Source organism: Syngnathus acus, chromosome 5 (genome assembly GCF_901709675.1).
Source record: "Syngnathus acus chromosome 5, fSynAcu1.2, whole genome shotgun sequence".
NCBI classification, from domain to species: Eukaryota; Metazoa; Chordata; class Actinopteri; order Syngnathiformes; family Syngnathidae; genus Syngnathus; species Syngnathus acus.
Window position 1 is genome coordinate 11,555,302 of NC_051091.1, and position 18,220 is coordinate 11,573,521.

Sequence of the window (18,220 nt, forward strand, 5' to 3'; positions counted from 1 at the left end):
GCTAAGAAAACCATTGAAGATTATGATGACACTTTCACGTTGGGTGTTAGTAGTGATGAAATCATTTCACAAATTGCAGATGTGTTTTAGAAAAAGAAATACAAGACATGCACTTCCACCATATCTGTGGTAATTGTCAAATTATTTCATTTTGAAATCCATTTTCACAATGATAATTAGCCTTGTTTAATATCTTGTGAGTGTCACGCTAAAGCAGAAAGGGGAATTAAAGTCATTTCCATGACGCTGAATGGAAGTCAAAGTGACACTAATCTGGTCCGCGGCAGGTCAGTGAGTCGAGGCTTATTGTACAAAGTACGTTACGGTGATGTCTCCAGTTCGGTGGCCTTTGCGGTGGTCACATCGTGCCCCCCCCCTCTCCTTCGCCCTCCCCTCCGCCGTCCCATCACATTACAGCAACTGCGAGGAATTCACTGAGTAAAAGGGGTAAAAACAGAGGGGAGGGTGGATGGGGAAGGCGGGTGAGGAGGCGTGGGGGGAGGGGGGGGGGGGGGGGGGGGGTTCAAGCCCTTGAGAGTCCGTGTCGGGTGGGGTGGTGTTAGCAAAACAAAACCAGAATTTAAAAACAAAGTTTACCACTGAAGGAAAACAAGAGGGCCGCAAAAAGTCAGGGGGTTGGAGGGCGGAGAAGAGCAAGGGAATGAGAGGGCAGGGTCTTCTGGCCCCTGTGGTTGGATGAGGGTCCCCCCGCCCTCCAGCCTTAACACAACACCGTCCTCCCTCCGCAAGGCCGGCCACATCAGGAACGGCTGGCTACATTATAGCTGCCATTATCGTCTCTCTAAGTCATAACAGTCCAGAGAACACCCACCTCGTCTGCACCGCCGCCAGAAGGAGGGGGGTGAGGAACGAAGCCCAGAGAGAGAGAACGAGAGGAGGAAGAATGAGGGTGGAGGCAGCGAGAGATAGCAGACAGATATACACAGTCGAGAAAAGATGGCAGGCAGCGAACACAATCGTGGAGTTTAATCTGCAGAGAACTTGAACTTGTAGCCTGCGCAATCACAACCATCGTTTCCCACTTGTTGACATGTCAAGCCCAACCACAGTCGGCTTTTGGTGAACTGCGCTATGGTACAAAGGACATTCCCATTGTCTATGGTGTGTATTCTGCTTAGAAAAGCCTAAACAAGTTAACAAATGGGGAACTACATACACCCTGGACTGGTAATCAGCATCTACCAACTAAGTATTCCACCAATGGTCTTGACGCAAAAACAATCCATCCTACATTTTCTCACGGCTATTTTTTTTTGTACTTGTACGTTGAAAGGCTTTAAAAAATGTTGGAGCTTCACCAGGCTTGTCAAGGGTGGACAAAAACGGTATTCTGTAAATTTGTCAAGCTATGACATCAAAACTCGAAACGATGGTGGTTGTGCTACAAAACATGAGCGCTGACTTGGAGCTCAAATGTTCTCACCTTTCTTGTATGTACTTAATTTGGAAGAAGGGTCAAGGCTTCCAGTGTTGGCCACTGCAAAATTGTGGAGGACTTAAATCTGTGTAACATTGTGATTCATAATCCATATGTTTCTCCTACATTGAATTTTTCATTTTATTTTCATTTATGAATTTAGACTTACATCGAAAATAAACCTGTAGATAAATATAATGAATTTAAATTAACGATTAGATAATGAATAGGGCAAATAAATAGATACAATTAAAAATAAAATGAATTCCCTAACTTCATAAATGATGGCAACAAGTCTGTACCAGTGCGTGATGTCAATGCACTCGTTCTCAGCGGCTTAATTCATGTGCAGGTCGTTTTAAATATTATTGAGGCTCATTTATCTTTCCAAAGACACACACGAACACACACACTTGTCTGGCACCTGGCTCCACACTTATACAGTAGTGTCGCGGCCTCTCCAGACTTGTTGGACACTTTATTATTGTGTTACCCCATTGGCGAGACTGACAGGTGTGTGTGTGTGTGTGTGTATGTGTGTGTGTGTGTGTGTGTGTGCCTTCGTGGCATTTACGAGTTCTGGACAGCTGAAGTGCACGGCGAGATCTCTATTTAGCACTCGCAGCTAATTATCATACATACATGTCAAGCCAGTGGCAAATACATGCAATTACCACCACAGGGCCGCCAATGTCATTTAGCCGTTTGCTAACTTTACACTCTAAATCCCCAAAGGTGACTCGAGGGGCTTAAACGGCTCCCCGCTGCCCTTTTAACACTCGTGCGGCCACATAACCGTAGTGGCAACAGCAGGCGGACGCTTTCATCTCGACTCTTTTCGACGATCGTCACGTGAACGGTAGCAACATGATTGTCTGGCTCCACGAAAGGCCGGGTCAGAGGTGTTGAGTAAAAGAATTAGCATCAGTGGGTTTTGATTTCTTTTTCTGAAAGACCTCAAGATGCCTCCAAAGATCTATGAGTCCAAAGGTCGGGGCGGACAATCATAAATGCTAAATTTGATCAATATTTACCACGGCAAATCCTCTGTGGTTTTTCTGAAAAAAAAGTAATAAAAAGAAATAAAAATAAAAATGGAGAAAAATATATATTTTATTTTTATTTTTTTCATCCATCCAGCCATACCGCTTAGTATTTATAACTACTATATGTACATATATTTTTCAATTTATTATTGTAAATTAAATATATTGACCCAGCAGTTACCAAAGGGGAAGGACTTGAGACTTTTTTTTTTTCATTCTCCTCCAAATCTGTATGCTGATCAACAGCTATAATAAATATGATAGGAAAAACAATTGTAGTCCCATCAGAATGTTTCAAATGTATTGGTTTGCAAAGAATGAGGTCAAATTACAGCCCTTTCCCATTCAGTATATATAGGAGTTCCTTTGGGTTCCAGTCAAAGTTTAATGGTGTGGCTTTGAATGTCAGTTATTCCTGCGTTAATTCCTACTTGTACGTACTTCTAATATAATATAATGCATTTCCTAGCCAGCGTCGCTTTTAAAATAAACTCCATCTTTGGGAGCGGGCCTTGTCTTGTTTACTTTGCTCTGTTATTAACGTCCTACGCGTCCACAATTGTATCTGTCCTTCTGGGGTATTTTAGTCCACTTTGGTTTGTTTTGGTTTGGCGGCGGGTCGGGTCTGGCCGGCCCGAACTAACTCGCATGGGTCTTTGTGTTTGGACTGCCAGCAGGTCGGTGGCGTGAGGGGAGCAGTCGGTCGTCTCTGAGCTCCGATGCCAGTGGACATGCAACCGCACCAGGGGCTGTATCACTATGACACCTCCCCCGGACAGCCCTCCAGAGGGTAAGAAGTCACATTTTAAAGACTGTTAGGCCAACACGAGTTGTTCTTACATCACCGTAGTTTCGTATCGGTCACGGTGACATCTTAGAACCTGCTTCTATTTTCGGCCTGCGCTTTTTTCTGAGGGTGCCACTGCAATTGTTGTGGGACGAGCTCAGCCTTCACACTCTTCGCTCTCTGCACCGATCCTCCTCCCCTCCCATCCCCTCCCTTGGTTCCCCATGCCACCCAGGTTGCGGGGCGGACTCTGCCTCTCTGACAGCTGCTAATTACAGGCTGACCGGCCCCTGCTGCGCTCTGCATGACTGCCCCGCAGACCCGCGGCCCCGCTCAGGTTACCGCATTGAGTCAACGGGCCGGGCCGTTGAGCAAGGCCGAGGAGATAGAAGGAGATAGGCAAGGAGGGGGATCCGAGGGGCCAGAGGGAGAAACCGAGAAACTCAACAGATTGAATGGCAGAAGAGAAAAGAGGCGCTGAGTTGCATTCTGGGGGGGTGGGGGGGGGGCTGTCGTGGATTAGAGGGTGCAGATTAAGCTCCAGTGGAGAATACAGGTTGTGCTCAAAGACTCAGAGCTGAAAGGGAGGATTAGGACAAGGTATACGGATGGATGGATGGATGGATGGATGGATGGATGGATGGATGGATGGATGGATGGATGGATGGATGGATGGATGGATGGATGGATGGATGGATGGATGGATGGATGGATGGATGGATGGATGGATGGATGGATGGACGGACGGACGGACGGATGGATAAAGAGTTTATTTCTTGAATTATGCCGAAATTCAAGAGACTAAAATAAACTTATCTAAATTGGGATTTCTGAAGCGATGGACAAAATAATGACAGTCTGCCTTCTAGTGGGGAAGAGGAAACAATGCAATCTTAGTTTTGTTGAGGGTAGTCAATAAGACCCTGGACTGGACTGGGCCAATCACAGCTCACCTGTTTGGTCATGTGTCATTGGAAACCTGAACCATGATTGGTCATTACCTGAGTCCTGAGCTACTGATGTCGTTTTTAGTCGACAGCAAGTGACAAAATGGCTGCCCCCTAGGATGAATAAAACTTAACTTTATATTCAACAGTATTAATCAGAATTTTGTATTTTTTTAAGTGAGTGCCTCTTTAAGCCACCTGTCATTTGCAATAACGGCATTCTACTTCATCAATTGAACTAATTCCTTGCTGTTTTGAATAGCTTACTGCCCTCAGACCAGTCTCCGTACAGCGACGTCCCCTCGTTGCGAGGCCCGCTCATCAACAGCCCTCCCCAGGACTGCAGAGCCATGTACAATCCTATGACTCCTGGTATGGGTCACGGGCCGGGCCCGGGATCTGCGCAGAGCATCGGCCATTGCTTGGATCAATACATGAGGCCCCCACAGGCTCCGCCCCCTCTCAGTATGATGAGCCACAGGAGCATGGCATCCACGGAAGGTTTGTGTGAAGTTTCTGTGATGGTCAACCTGGTGATGCTTGAGATTTTGGCATATACTTGAGGAAATGGGACGATACTCATGCTTCAGTGCTAGTACCAAGGACACTAAATATTTTCACAGGCAACAGCGCCCCCTACTGTAACCAGAACAACATGATGTCCTCCCATCACAACTTCTGCCAGTCGGCCTCAGATCAGATTGGCTCAGGTGACGGTAAGAAAGCAAAAGTAAAAAAATGTGGCTGGCTATTTTTGACAACGCCCCTTTGAAGCAGGCTCCAGGTTCTCCACGCCACGCTCCATGCTTAAGCTGAGTAAGAAGCGAGCGCTGTCCATCTCGCCACTGTCCGATCCAAGCGTGGACCTGCAGACAGTCATCCGAACTTCACCTAACTCCCTTGTGGCCTTCGTTAACGCTCGTTGCACGCCCAACGGGTCCAGCTCGTATGGCCATCTGTCTGTCAGTGCCATGAGGTCAGACATTACGTAACATTCTAGATATTATTGTGGCGTAATATAAAATATATACTGATGTTTTTTGTTTTTTTTGCTGCTTGTTGGTTTGGCAGCAGACTTACACGAAAACTGCAAAAATAAATTGGTCATGTGCCATGGACCTTTTTAAATAATTCATAAAAAAATATGAAGGTGTAGTTCACATATTCTCCACCTTGTGGCGCTACAATACTGTGATACAACTTTTCGCAAACTTTATTTAAGCCACACACCAGTTCCAAAACACATTTTGTTTTGGGGAATTTTAACAGTCAACAATTTTTCTTGCCAATAAAAATAGAAAACAATATTACAATGCATACTGTGCAGTATTATTTAGTATTCCAAAATTGCCATTATTATTTTTTTCACATTCTGTATTTCGCTGCAGTCCATCTCTGGGCTATTCCAGCAATATTAATTGCCAATCCAGGCCTCAGGGCTCCATGTACGGAGTAGGCGGGGGCACACCTCACACACCGGGCCCATGCCAGGCTTCCCGACTGCCCGCCCATAACCCTCGTCTCCATCCTCCACCCAAACACGGACAAGTAAGACTAAGACTGAGCCCATCTTGATGCGTTATCTATTTGCTGTCTGACAACTGAGAGGAAACATGATGCCGCAAAAGCGACAAAGATTGTTAAATGGGTGCATTTTATGTGCTGTCTATTATAGCTGAAGACAGAGCCAGGCTTGGGAATGGTGATGGATGGCATGAACGTGAAGACCCTGGAGGAGAGGTCTGAGGGAGATGTGGCCAGCCCTTCTTCCACCGGTACTCAGGTACTACGTAGAACCAGCTGATCAAATAATACAGCTGCTGGTCACAATATTCATAATCTGCTTTTTTTTTTTTTTTTTGTATGGTCTACTGATGCTTACTATTATTTATTACAAAAAGAAGTACCAAAGAAAGAAAATTACTAAAGAAAGGGAAAATACATATTTCATAAATGGGCCAGTGTTGAAAGATGGCTTTAGTGTATGATTTAAATTCAATACAAATACGCTGTGAAGATACTTATTTAAATATTACATGAATTACTTTTGTTTTTACTTATGTAAGATAAATCAAGTTTCCTAATAAGAGAAAAGGTTGTAAGATTTTTCTTGTCTGATTTGCATACGTTTCATCAATTAGGACCCCCTCTTGTGTCTCCTGGACGGACGAGACGACCTAGACAAGGAGGATGGCAAGCCCGAACCGGAAGTGGTCTATGAAACCAACTGCCACTGGGAGAGCTGCAACAAGGAGTTTGACACCCAGGACCAACTTGTTCACGTAAGAACCAATGCAAATAAAAGCAACATGGAATATGTCCAAAATGCCCCAATTTTTTTCCTTCTTCCTTCTATGCAGCACATCAACAACGAGCACATCCACGGCGAAAAGAAAGAGTTTGTGTGCCACTGGCAGGAGTGTTCTCGCGAGCAGCGGCCCTTCAAGGCCCAGTACATGTTGGTGGTCCACATGCGCAGGCACACGGGGGAGAAGCCACACAAGTGCACTGTGAGTACACGCAATTCTCCACAAAAATATTTGTATTTATTTATTTTTATTATTTTTGTTATTTTTATTTTCATTATTTTTATTATTTTTATTATATATTTTTTTCCATAATTATTTAAAATTATTTTTTTAAAAAACACCCGTGAGTCTTGAAGTTAAAGAAGACATAAAATAATACCCCAAGGTTCCATGTTACAACTTATCCCAAAAACTTTCTCTGCAATGTTGTTTCAGTTCGAAGGCTGCAACAAGGCCTACTCCCGCCTGGAGAACCTCAAAACGCACCTGCGCTCTCACACCGGGGAGAAACCCTACGTGTGCGAACACGAGGGCTGCAACAAGGCCTTCTCCAACGCCTCCGACCGGGCTAAGCACCAGAACCGAACGCACTCCAATGAGGTGATGTAGCACAAAATTATCCAGGACTCTGGCTTTAGGAGACTTTTCTGTACTGACTTGGATTTTCCCGTGGTCCAGAAACCCTACGTTTGTAAGATTCCCGGCTGCACTAAGCGGTACACGGACCCGAGCTCGCTACGTAAACACGTGAAGACGGTGCACGGCCCTGAGGCCCACATCACTAAGAAGCACCGAGGCGACACAGGTCCTCGGCCGCCCGGCTCAGCCATGACCCCTGGAGGTTCGGGCACCGAATTGGTGCTGGAAAAGGAGGAGAAACGGCGCGAGGACTGCAAATTGATGGCTCCAGATGCCGCTCTGGTGAGGGATTTTTTTTTCAATGCTCCCTAATGTTAGTGCGACATGAGTCAAACCTTAGTCGACATAGGAAAATGATCACCTAAGTCAGAAACGTTATCTATTTCAGAAATCCCAACCAAGCCCTGGCGGCCAATCATCTTGTAGCAGCGAGCGTTCCCCGCTGGGCAGCACTAACAACAACGACAGTGGTGTGGAGATGAACGTGAACGCGGCGGGCAGCCTGGAAGACCTCACGGCCCTGGAAGACGGCGGAACGGCCGGGGGAGGAAGAGGCGAACCAGGGAGCATGGCAGCCACGATAGGAATGTCGGCACAGGCTCTCAAGAGGCTGGAGAACCTCAAGATCGACAAGCTGAAGCAAATCCGCCGACCGACACCCCCTAGCCGTTGTCTTCCTAACAAGCTACCTGCACTTCCTTGTATGTGCTGTGTGACACAAACAGACAATTTCGTTTACTGAAATATTTGGTCTTTAATCGTCACTCAAGTATTCCTAACCTGTTTTGTCTGCATTTTTAGGTTCTGGAGATTCTATGGGGATGTGCACCTCATCTCCCCTCCTTTCAAATCGGCGTGTCATGGAGCTATCTAATCATGAGCTCGGAGGCGGGGCTTCTATCGGCGCCAATGCCAACGATCGGAGAGGAAGCGGGACGAGCAGTCTGAGCTCCGCCTACACCGTCAGCCGTCGCTCTTCCATGGTGTCGCCCTATTTGTCCAGCCGCCGCTCCAGCGACGTCTCTCAGATGGGCACGGCAGCCGGGGGCGGATGCCACCTCCTTGGCCAAGATCAGAGCATCGGGGATCCCCTCTCCCCTGAGACCGGTCGTAGAGGCGCCCCCTGTCCAGGAGGTGGCGCTCTGCCGGGTCTTTCCAATCTGACACCGGCCCAGCAGTACAGTCTGAAGGCCAAGTATGCCGCAGCCACTGGTGGCCCACCACCGACTCCCTTACCCGGGATGGATCAGCCAGCCACTCCCGGCAGAAGAGCGGGTGTTTTGGCCGAGTACCAGGGGCAGCCTCTGCGTCCTTTCCTTCACCAAGGTCCTCCACGTCGACACAGCGCCAACACAGAGTACGGCACGGGTGTGATCTACCCTCACCAGGCTCCGGGTAACACCAACAGGAGGTCTAGTGATCCGGTAAGATCGGCCGCAGCGGACCCGCTAGCCCTCCCGAAGCGGTTCAACAGTCTCAACAATGTATCCATGATGGGCCGAAGGAATGCATTGCAACACCAGGACCACCGCGGCACCAGCATCGCCCGCCACATGTATTCCCCTCGGCCCCCGAGCATCTCGGAGAACGTCATGATGGAGTCCATGAGCATGGAGCCCCAGCTACCCCCTTTGGATGTCAGAGACCGTTCCATGATTGTTCCACCCGGTGAGGGGGGCTTTATGGGATACCAGCAGCAGCCGACACTTGGAGGAGGTGGAGGACTGCTTACAAATCACTTGTCTCCAAGCCATGACTCCCTGGGCTGCCCCGAGCAAACTTACATGAAGGGACATTACCAGAACCAAGGAGGGGAAGTCACTCCAAGGATGAGTGGGAATCCCATGGGTCAAGCAAGGCCCGTTCACCCGGATGGAATGTCCAATACACTTCTTCAACAGGCCGAGTACAGCATGAGCAACTGTCAACTAAGTCCGTCAGGCCACCAATATCCGACTTTGGGGCAGGGGGGTGAGGGCGGAACCAATCAATGGCGCGACGGACGCAATCAAGTTCAAAGCTCTCTCCAGAACCAGCGCAGTTTGTCATATACAGAAGCAAATATGCAGCCTCAACAGACACAAGTTCACTTCAACAATCAGACGGGCCTTTACAAAAATCCAGTGGGGGTGCATAAACTCAGCATCAAGCCTGAGCAGCAGTTCCACCCCGGCATGGGGAGCGCCGATGCCTGTCAAAGTGCTAAGCTTCAGCAGCAGCAGCAACAGCAGCAGCAGCAGCAGCAGCAGCAGCGACTCCTCCTCCAGCAGGCCCAAGCTCAAGGCTATGCTCCACAGACTGCTGGCCGAGCTATGGTGAGGAACACAAACAGCATGAGCTGTGACTTTCAAGGACAGAACCAGAACTTCTCCAGTGGTGGGGGGTTGACTTTGGGATGCGCTGGAACCGCTCTTTCGGAAGGCCAGAGGTCCGAAACCCCCATGATGCAAGTCAAGGAGATGATGGTGAGAAACTATGTGCAGTCCCAGCAAGCGCTCATGTGGGAGCAGCAACAAGAACAGCAGCAGCACAGTCCAATAAAACCACCTCCACTTTCTGACAACATGGATCTGGCCAGCCAGGCGTCAATGATACAAAACAGTCCTCAGCACCAAAACCAGAACATGTACTCCAACCAGTCATACGCTTCCTACCCCAACCAGAACCTCGTCATGAGCCCTGCGACGCACAGCCGTGGTTCCGGTGAGCAACAGGTGATGGCTCTCCAGGGCTCTTGCTACAATCAGGAGATGGTGGTCCCAAGGCCACCTCCTCAAGGACGGAAACCTCTGAGTCGCCAGAACAGCTTGACACAAGTGGGAGGAGGCTACACGGTGAGTCCGCAACACAACAGCCCGGCGCACTCCACGTCCAGCCAGCGAAGAGCCGTCCGGCTGCCTCCGGTCCAGCACCCGCAGCAACCACGGCATGAAATGTTCGCCCCTTCCAATAATAATGTTTACTACTCAGGCCAAGTCCATATGGACATGGAGAAACACATGGATACCCAAAATGGACATTGTCTACCCCAACAACACGGCATGGGAGCCAACGTAGACCCGACAGCTGGTACAAAATCCGCTCCCATGGCACCCTATTCTGAGTCCGGCCCAGTTCCTAATGCCTTGGAAAACCTGGACCTGGACAACGCTCGCATAGACTTCACCTCCATTATTGATGATGCAGAGCCGTCTTCCTTCAGTCCAATCAACCATCCCATTCAAGGTCAGCCGGGGTCATCCTCGCAGACATCCTCACGCCTCACCACCCCGCAGACCTCCGTCACCTTGTCCAACATGGCGGTGGGTGACATGACATCCATGCTCACCTCGTTGGCAGGGGAGAATAAGTACCTAAACACTTTATCATAACAGACCACGCCAGGTCTACAATCAAAGAACTTTATTTTTATGTTACCCAATAGCCACGGTTTTACCAGCACATACTCGTCCAGTTTGGGGAACTATACTTTTTTTCATGGATTATTTGTCATGGACAAGAAACATGTTTTTAATAAAGTAAGGATGTGGGACTGACAAAGATTGTTTACCATCTGGATATATTTGCTGCATGGATAATAATATGGACTTGAATGAAGATCCACTCTGCCAGAACTTTAGAACCAAAGGTGCCTCCTTGCTCCGTTGCTGCCTTTCTTGCCAGGTGCCAGGTGAATTTGAGTTTTTCCCAGTTTAAATAGGAATTTAATGAGTTACAATTTCAATCTTGGATTCTGAATTTAATTTTTTTTTTTTAATTCAGCATTAAAAAAAAGATCTGTTGAATTTTTAAAAAAAAGATTTAACATTCAAAACATAAAAAAAAAAGTCATTGTCTAAATTCAAACTCAGATGTCACATATTCTTACTTTGTTCATTTCAGTGTTGGAAACGGAGCTGCTTCTATTATTTCCCCCAAAACGGGGCATTCCAATGGCAACAATGGTGACTCGAAGGATACGATGTAAATAAGCATGTATGCTGTAATATGTTGTGTATACGGCACTAAGACGGCGGGCAAACCTTTTGCCTCGTGATGACGCCTTTTCTTTTCTTTTAATCACTGTTCACATTTGTTAATACTGAATGATGAAGTTCTTTTAGTGGGCTAACAAATATGTGCTACTAACTCTTAATTTTAGTGGTCGGAATCAGTGACCCAGCAGTATTTCCACACGATGTATTGTCCAGTACACGCCTAGCCTATCAAACAAGACACTCAGGTTGCAGTTTTAAAATGACACGAAATTGCCTTTGCACTCCACACCAGCAGCTGTATTGCCTCAAGCCTTTAGCGTGTGTGCAACTCTTCCCTCTGCTGTTGATTTTGCAAAGGGAGACATGCATTTGACAAACTTTCAACTGACTGTCATGTCCAAATGTTATTTTCATTGGATGGGAGAAACTTCATAGCATTCATGTAGAGTTGAGTCATTTGATTTTTTTTTTAGACAGCGGTTCAGAGTCAGTTGCAGAATAGTTGCTAACTCCGGCGCATGCTTGCCCTCAATTGCTTCAATTCATCATCAATGAACAAACAAATCTGTTACTAAGTGACAACCATTTACTGAGGAAGCAGAAAAAAGAAATTCACTTTAAATTGTCCATAGGTGTGAATGGAAAATGATTTGTTTGTCTTTTTGTGCCTTGTGATTGGCCAGAGACCATTCCAGGGTGGACCACGCTTCTCTCGCCAAACGTTAACTGGGATAGGCTCCAGTTCACTAGCAGTATAACAAAACGAATGGCTACAATTGTGACGAAAACGTGGTGCATTGAGGTACGCCTTTGCCAGTAGGGAAACACATCACTCACATTGTGGCTTTGCACTGACCGGCCGCAGACTGCTTGCATTAGCGTCACTGCAATAACATAAAATGCCATCAATTTTTTTTTTTTTAATCTAGCAACACAGCAGCTGGACTTTAAAGGCCACGTATGAATGGATTGCAGAATATGAGCAAGCTACCAAAGACATTCTTACTGCCTGAGAGAATGCATCGCTTAAAACACTAACAATATTAAAATATGGACCCATAGTGCTGTTCATTACAATGTACAAAATGTTTTGTGTGTGTTTGTTTGTTTTTTTAAATGAATGAACTTCACGGATGCTGCCTTTGACGTGTGTTTGTTTTCATCCTTTCTTTGGGACTTTTTTGCTGGCAAAAGAATATCACCTTGAGCAAATGGAAAAGCGAAGACAGTACGTAGCAATAACTATAATAGACAAAAAGCCAAGTGTTATATTTTCTGTACAATTTTTCTACACTTTTTGTTTTTATACAAATGTTCTATATTTTACTGGTATGAATAAAAATGTTCAGTTTGCAATGAATGCAGCATGCATTTATGGCTTGTTTCAAGAAGACATTGTGAAAATTGTATTTTTTAATGCCGTGTACACAAATGTTAGGTCACACTAAGTGTGAACAAAAAAACAGTATATTAAATAAATAAAAGTAAAAATACATCCAAAAATAAAAAATATTTTGAGATAAAAAATAAACGTGGTAATAAATACAAACATATATAAATATTAATAAATATCGAGTGAAATGTTTTTAAGTAAATTTTACATTAATAATTTCTCATATTTGGTTTTATTTTCACTTGTATGTCTTTTTTATTTTGGCTATTTTGCCCTCCATAGATTTCAGCGAGGCAGGCAAGAAAACCTTATTAAAACCTGTGAATTACTTTAAATTGTAAAGAAGAAGAAAAAATCACAATAGTCATTGATCACAATGACAGTCATCCTCCACTAGAGGGAAGTATAACATGAGGCTACTCAATTTCTCTATTCCTAAACCAATTCTTCACGCTCAGTGTCAAGTTATTAATTTCCATCCTGTCCAGTTGTGCTTGCAATTTTTTCAAAGCTCAACTGGAAGTCACATGACTGAAACAACTAAATATGGCAGTGACGTAAGGCCTGAGACGGACTTTGTGTGGTCACAACTGGCTGAGTGCTTCAAGAAGCGAGAAGGGGGGAGAAAAAAAAACTGTTTTTACAAATCGAGCTCGTACAATATTATATCGACGTCGCTGCTATAAAAAGCGTGGCTGGGGAGTCGCGAGTGGAAACGGGAGTAAATGTTCGCAGAGACTCCCGGAGGCCTGTCCAAGTGAAGTCATGTTTTCAGTATTTGAGACCACATCATCATATCCTATGATTAGTGCGAGAGCTATTTGAGCACTCAGTGTTTTCACTTCACTTTGACGTGATGACAAATCATACACAGGCCTTGCGCATTACAACAACAACAACACTGTAGTCCCTTACAAAGACTTTAATCCTGGTTCGCAGAGGTCAGTCGATATTGCGAGCTGAAATTCATTTCGAATGGCAGTTGATAGCTGGGACACTTAAAAGAGTCAAGGTTGGTTCAAAGGTAACCTGACATCACAAACCTCGTCTTTGATAATTATTGTAGTTATTTTCGTGCATCCAAAGAAGTACACATGCAGCTGACCTCTATCTTGTCACAATTATAGAAAAATCAATACGCTACTAAAATGCAATATAGCAGCACGTACCTGTGCCTCATATCTTGAGAAGTTCAAAAATCAATATTTATATGATGACATGACAACATTCATAAAAACAATAAATTACATCACCCTTAGTTTCAGATCACGTCAACTAATTTAACCTTTAGAAATACTGTGCACGTTTTACAGATGACCTGATTAAAAATCATGAAATTTTTAAAAAGCACTGAAATTGAACATACGTATTCACTTTCACAAACAACCCAACAAAGCTCATCTCTTACTTGTGATGAATTTCGTCGACGTACTTTGAAGTTCTTTTTGTTGCTTTGCCGCATTGGAGATCCGCAAGATAGAAATATAGGTTTAAATACTTCATGGGCATGTTTGAAATACTTCTTGCTTTTCTTTTCTTCTTTCAAATTTACACATTGACAGACACGTGCCGCCATCTAGTGGCCAGGAGTGTAATCACACACAAAATAAAGAAACACGGAAGGGTAGCATTTTTCAGGATGCTGGAATAGATGAATGACAATTCAATTAATTTCAATGGGAAGAAAATTTGACAGGTTCAGAAAGTATTTTTAAAAAAGCAAAACAATCGTCTGGGTTTCGATGTGCTATTCTTATACAGCGCACTACCCTTAGAATCTTTTTTGTGCAGCAGCATGCATTATTATTGGCATTGTGGCATTGTGGCATGGCACGCTTGCCTCCATGCAGCCACCGAGGCCCGGCAGGCCTCGAGCCAAGGTTGACTCATTTGCTCCGAGGCAATTGGGGGGAGCGAAGGGGGGTTCAGGTTTGAGATGTGCAACAATTGCAAATCAGTGAACTCGGGATGAAACGCTGATTAGCCACATTAAGACAAATTATATACACAGCCTGTTTGATATATGATGACTTGAAGTTTTCCCTAGTGCGCCCAAACAGCGATGGGAAAAGACAACAGTTTACCCTGGCCCCAAATGAGATAATGAGCGCGTTTGTGTCAGTTTCGTGTTACTTGCCGCCGTATAAAAAGCCAAGGCGGCGTTAATGGAAAGTTGTCGACGCTCCATCTTTTCGGAGTTACAAATGGAAATGGCTCCAAATAAGAAGGGAAGTTTTTCAAATGCAAAGAAGTGGGCAGCATAATGACTTTTCTTTTTTCTTGTCCCGCCATTCAGAGGGAGGCTTTTCTTTCCCTTTGTCACTTAGCTTTGGCATATAATTAACTCCTGCTTAATATGCTGTTTAAAGGCTCTCCTCCCCGGGCTGGAAAGCTTTGAACCCATAGACCGCAGGACGGGACAAAACCCCAGTGGGACTGCTTCCTTCCATGCTCCTCCTCGTGCATGCATGCATTTGAGTGAGTGAGCGAGAGCAAGCGAGCAAAAAAGAGAAAGAGAAAAAGAACGTCAACATTTTTGCGTTGTTTAACCACGCACAACATTGAAACCAGAGTTGGGATTTAACCAATAACGTGTGTGCTGAAGTGGAATATATGTCCTCCTTTTTTGTGTTTATAAAACCTTGCAGCTCTCGTTCCACAGTTTGCTTCAGGATTGTAAAGTGAATCCATTGATTTGTTGCTGAATACATTTTTCATGTTTGAAGAGACAGTGAACGATTTTTTCAAAAGGTTCTTCAGTCTGGTTAATGATTCTCCCTTCTGAAGTTTACTTTCAAATGAATTGTAAAACAAAGTGAATTACTGTTGTGTATTTCAAACGACAAAGCAATGTTGCCCAATAAATGGCCATGCTTAATGCTAACATATACAAAAGACTATTAAGATGCTAACAGCATTGACAGTTGCGGTTTGAAAATCCTTTAAACAACCGATTTTGAACACAAATGGTGAAGCAACACGTAGACAGATAATAGAACAATATTCAAAGTCATATATTCTTTATGCTGTGCAGAATAATAAATTGAATCGCATTCAATGTAGTTATTTACATTTATTTAACTGTTACGACCTTATCTTTTACAAAGTACAACAATTCACTTCTTAAAAAACTTTTACAACAATGGTTTTTAAGAATGAATTTTGTTCTATTTTTGTGAGGGAACTGGCACGGATGACTGGCATTTCCTTCATTTCAGTGGGGTATAGATGGCTTGCAGATAGCCAATGTTTCATTTGAATTCAATGTGTGAATTGACAAAAACGTTTTCACAGGCAGACAAATAAGTGACGCTTTTCCCATACTGCTTCTCCTCATTCAGTGAACTAGGATTTGAGCCAAGCCAGAACTATTTTTATATTGTTTGTCAACATGTGTTTCTCCACCGTTGCCATTTTCAAATATCCATGACTTAAAGTGTTAGAGACTATTGTTTTGCCCATCAATGGCATTTTGCATCATTTGTTAGCATTAAGCTAAACTCACTTTATTAAGGCAAAGCTACATGACTGTTTTAAATATGCAATGTGTAATTCTCATTGTTTCATATTTGCTTGAGACATTTAACAGCCCCACCTACCCTAATTCCTACCAAAATGTGGAACCCAATTACTCCCACCAGGGCATTTTAAGGGTGCGGAGAACCTATTCAGGAGTACTTGAGTCAACCCATAAAAGTCTCTCAATACACCTAGGATTTGGATCAATCAAACAGGTGGCTCCAAGCACACACACAAAAAAACAGCTTTGCAAATTCAGCCAAGTCAATCAATAAGTGTCATTAGCTCTATTTTGGTGAAAATCACACTCAGGGGGGCCACGTATGACAGACTCCCAGGACCTCTGAAGCACCTCTGCACCTTTGTGACCCTCATCTGTAGCAAAGTTTATTGCCTCACCTCCCTACCCCCAGTCTCTCCTCCTTCCTCCCCTGCGTCCGTCCCATCAACAAAAGGCCCACGATGACCCTTCTGTCCCTCTTTCTTTAAGCAAAGCCTTCTTTTTGCCCCCCCTACCACCAGGATGCTTTCTCTTCCACAGGCTGTTAGGAAACAAACGACTTCAATTAATAGATGGAGTACTGGTTTGTTGTTTCGCCTTCATTCAGGTAAAAACAAAAAGTATTGATATGAAAGCCAGGAAAACTGTGGGTTTTTTTCCCCCTAAAAAAAACATTTTAAAACATATACAGATAAAGCCTTCTGTAGTGGAGAATCGGTTCCTCTTTTGGCCTCTCAGTACGGCAGTAATAATCATTCTTTGCAGAAGACACACAATAGATGCCTATCGGTCTAAATGTGCTGCTGCACCATTTGTGTTCTGATATCTCTTACTTAAAAGTTAACAATATCACCACATAGATGCTAACCCATGTAAAGTTAGAGTTTCACAGTCTATGTTGGCATACAGGTAGTGGAGACTAAATGATTGTGTTTAATACACAATATGTAATTCTCTTGGTTCTTCTCATAAAACTAGTATATTGTCTCAACTGCGTCTCAAACTGGACCAAATTTCTCGAACAGTATAATTCAGAAATCATTTTGCATTGCATATGTGCAGGTGTACCTAATATTGTGACTGCTTAGCCGCTGTTTGCCAGGGACAAGCTGCCTCCCCCCACCCTTGCAAAGAGAATATACATTTGGGAGCTAGTTGGGGGTTCTTAACCATGTTTTTCCTTCTTCTACTTTTCGTTTTCTTTCTTTTTTTTTTTTTTAAATAATGTATTTATTTATTTATTTATTTATTTAGGGACTTTTTTGCAGTTGCAAAACAGAATACGGTCCAGGTTGCAACACAATAGACGCTCAATGCACCACTTCCTTCAGTCATCCGCGCGTGAAAGGGGCGCGCGGCGGGGTCCACTCCAGGGTATTCGCGCAGGTGTCGCACAGCCATAAAACACACCAACGGGAGGCGATTTGCGGCGTTGGGGGGTCGTTGTTGGCTACCTGCTGTCATTAATACGCAAGTGATAATCTATTTTTACTTGGTGCAAAATGTTGCACTTCATTTAAGTATTTAGTGTAAACAGAGTTTTCTGTCCTGCACACGTTTGAAGTTATGTTTTACGTATTTGTACGTGTGCGCGCAAGTGTGTGTTCATGCGTCAATTGAAGAAGTGAAGATAATGAAGAAAAGATGAGCGTCAGCGTTGAGAAGCTTTGCAATAAATTCTAATTTGAACAAATATGCGGAAAGGATCACGTGGGGACATGGTGGCGCACACATGGAACTTAAGGGGCTACATTATTGATCATGCGCACGCGCGAGAGTGGGAGGCGTTACAACTCTACGTGGGCCAAAATGATTTCTTGCAACAGAAAGTTAATCCATTAAACACTATACACACAATATAGTCATGCGTCTTTCATGCTCTGGAAAAAAATGACATCTGTTTCTGTAGTTTACTGAACATTTGCGACCTCCGTTTGCGCTTTCATGTATATTTTACAGTGCCCCCTGGTGGCCGAGGAGTGCATCAGAAGGAGCCACACAATTGTGTGCACAAACAATTAATTCTTCATTCTGTTTAATTATACCATTATTTTGTTTTGCTAAAAATACAATGCGTGGAGTACTATTTTTTACACAAAAACATGTTGCAAAAAAATTGTCTTTTTCTGAAGGACTGGAACAAATTAAAAGCATTTCCATTCAT

General features: G+C 44.3%; 1 protein-coding gene across 4 annotated transcripts in view; it reads left to right on the forward strand.

The window, feature by feature from the left end:
- Nucleotides 1–12,177, forward strand: part of gli1 (GLI family zinc finger 1) — a 31,609-nt gene extending 19,432 nt beyond the window's left edge. Inside the window, exons 2-13 of one of the 4 annotated variants that reach the window (XM_037251817.1) lie at nucleotides 3,159–3,274; nucleotides 4,481–4,719; nucleotides 4,842–4,934; nucleotides 4,993–5,194; nucleotides 5,607–5,766; nucleotides 5,894–6,001; nucleotides 6,360–6,500; nucleotides 6,579–6,728; nucleotides 6,963–7,127; nucleotides 7,206–7,448; nucleotides 7,555–7,867; nucleotides 7,968–12,177. In XM_037251817.1, coding sequence (XP_037107712.1) covers nucleotides 3,204–3,274; nucleotides 4,481–4,719; nucleotides 4,842–4,934; nucleotides 4,993–5,194; nucleotides 5,607–5,766; nucleotides 5,894–6,001; nucleotides 6,360–6,500; nucleotides 6,579–6,728; nucleotides 6,963–7,127; nucleotides 7,206–7,448; nucleotides 7,555–7,867; nucleotides 7,968–10,537 — 4,455 coding nt within the window. In that variant the 5' untranslated portion in view covers nucleotides 3,159–3,203 and the 3' untranslated portion in view covers nucleotides 10,538–12,177. The remainder of the gene's footprint in view (nucleotides 1–3,158; nucleotides 3,275–4,480; nucleotides 4,720–4,841; nucleotides 4,935–4,992; nucleotides 5,195–5,606; nucleotides 5,767–5,893; nucleotides 6,002–6,359; nucleotides 6,501–6,578; nucleotides 6,729–6,962; nucleotides 7,128–7,205; nucleotides 7,449–7,554; nucleotides 7,868–7,967) is intronic. The other 3 variants (XM_037251819.1, XM_037251820.1, XM_037251818.1) reach the window with 3 other exon arrangements.
- The last annotated feature ends 6,043 nt before the right edge of the window (nucleotides 12,178–18,220 follow it).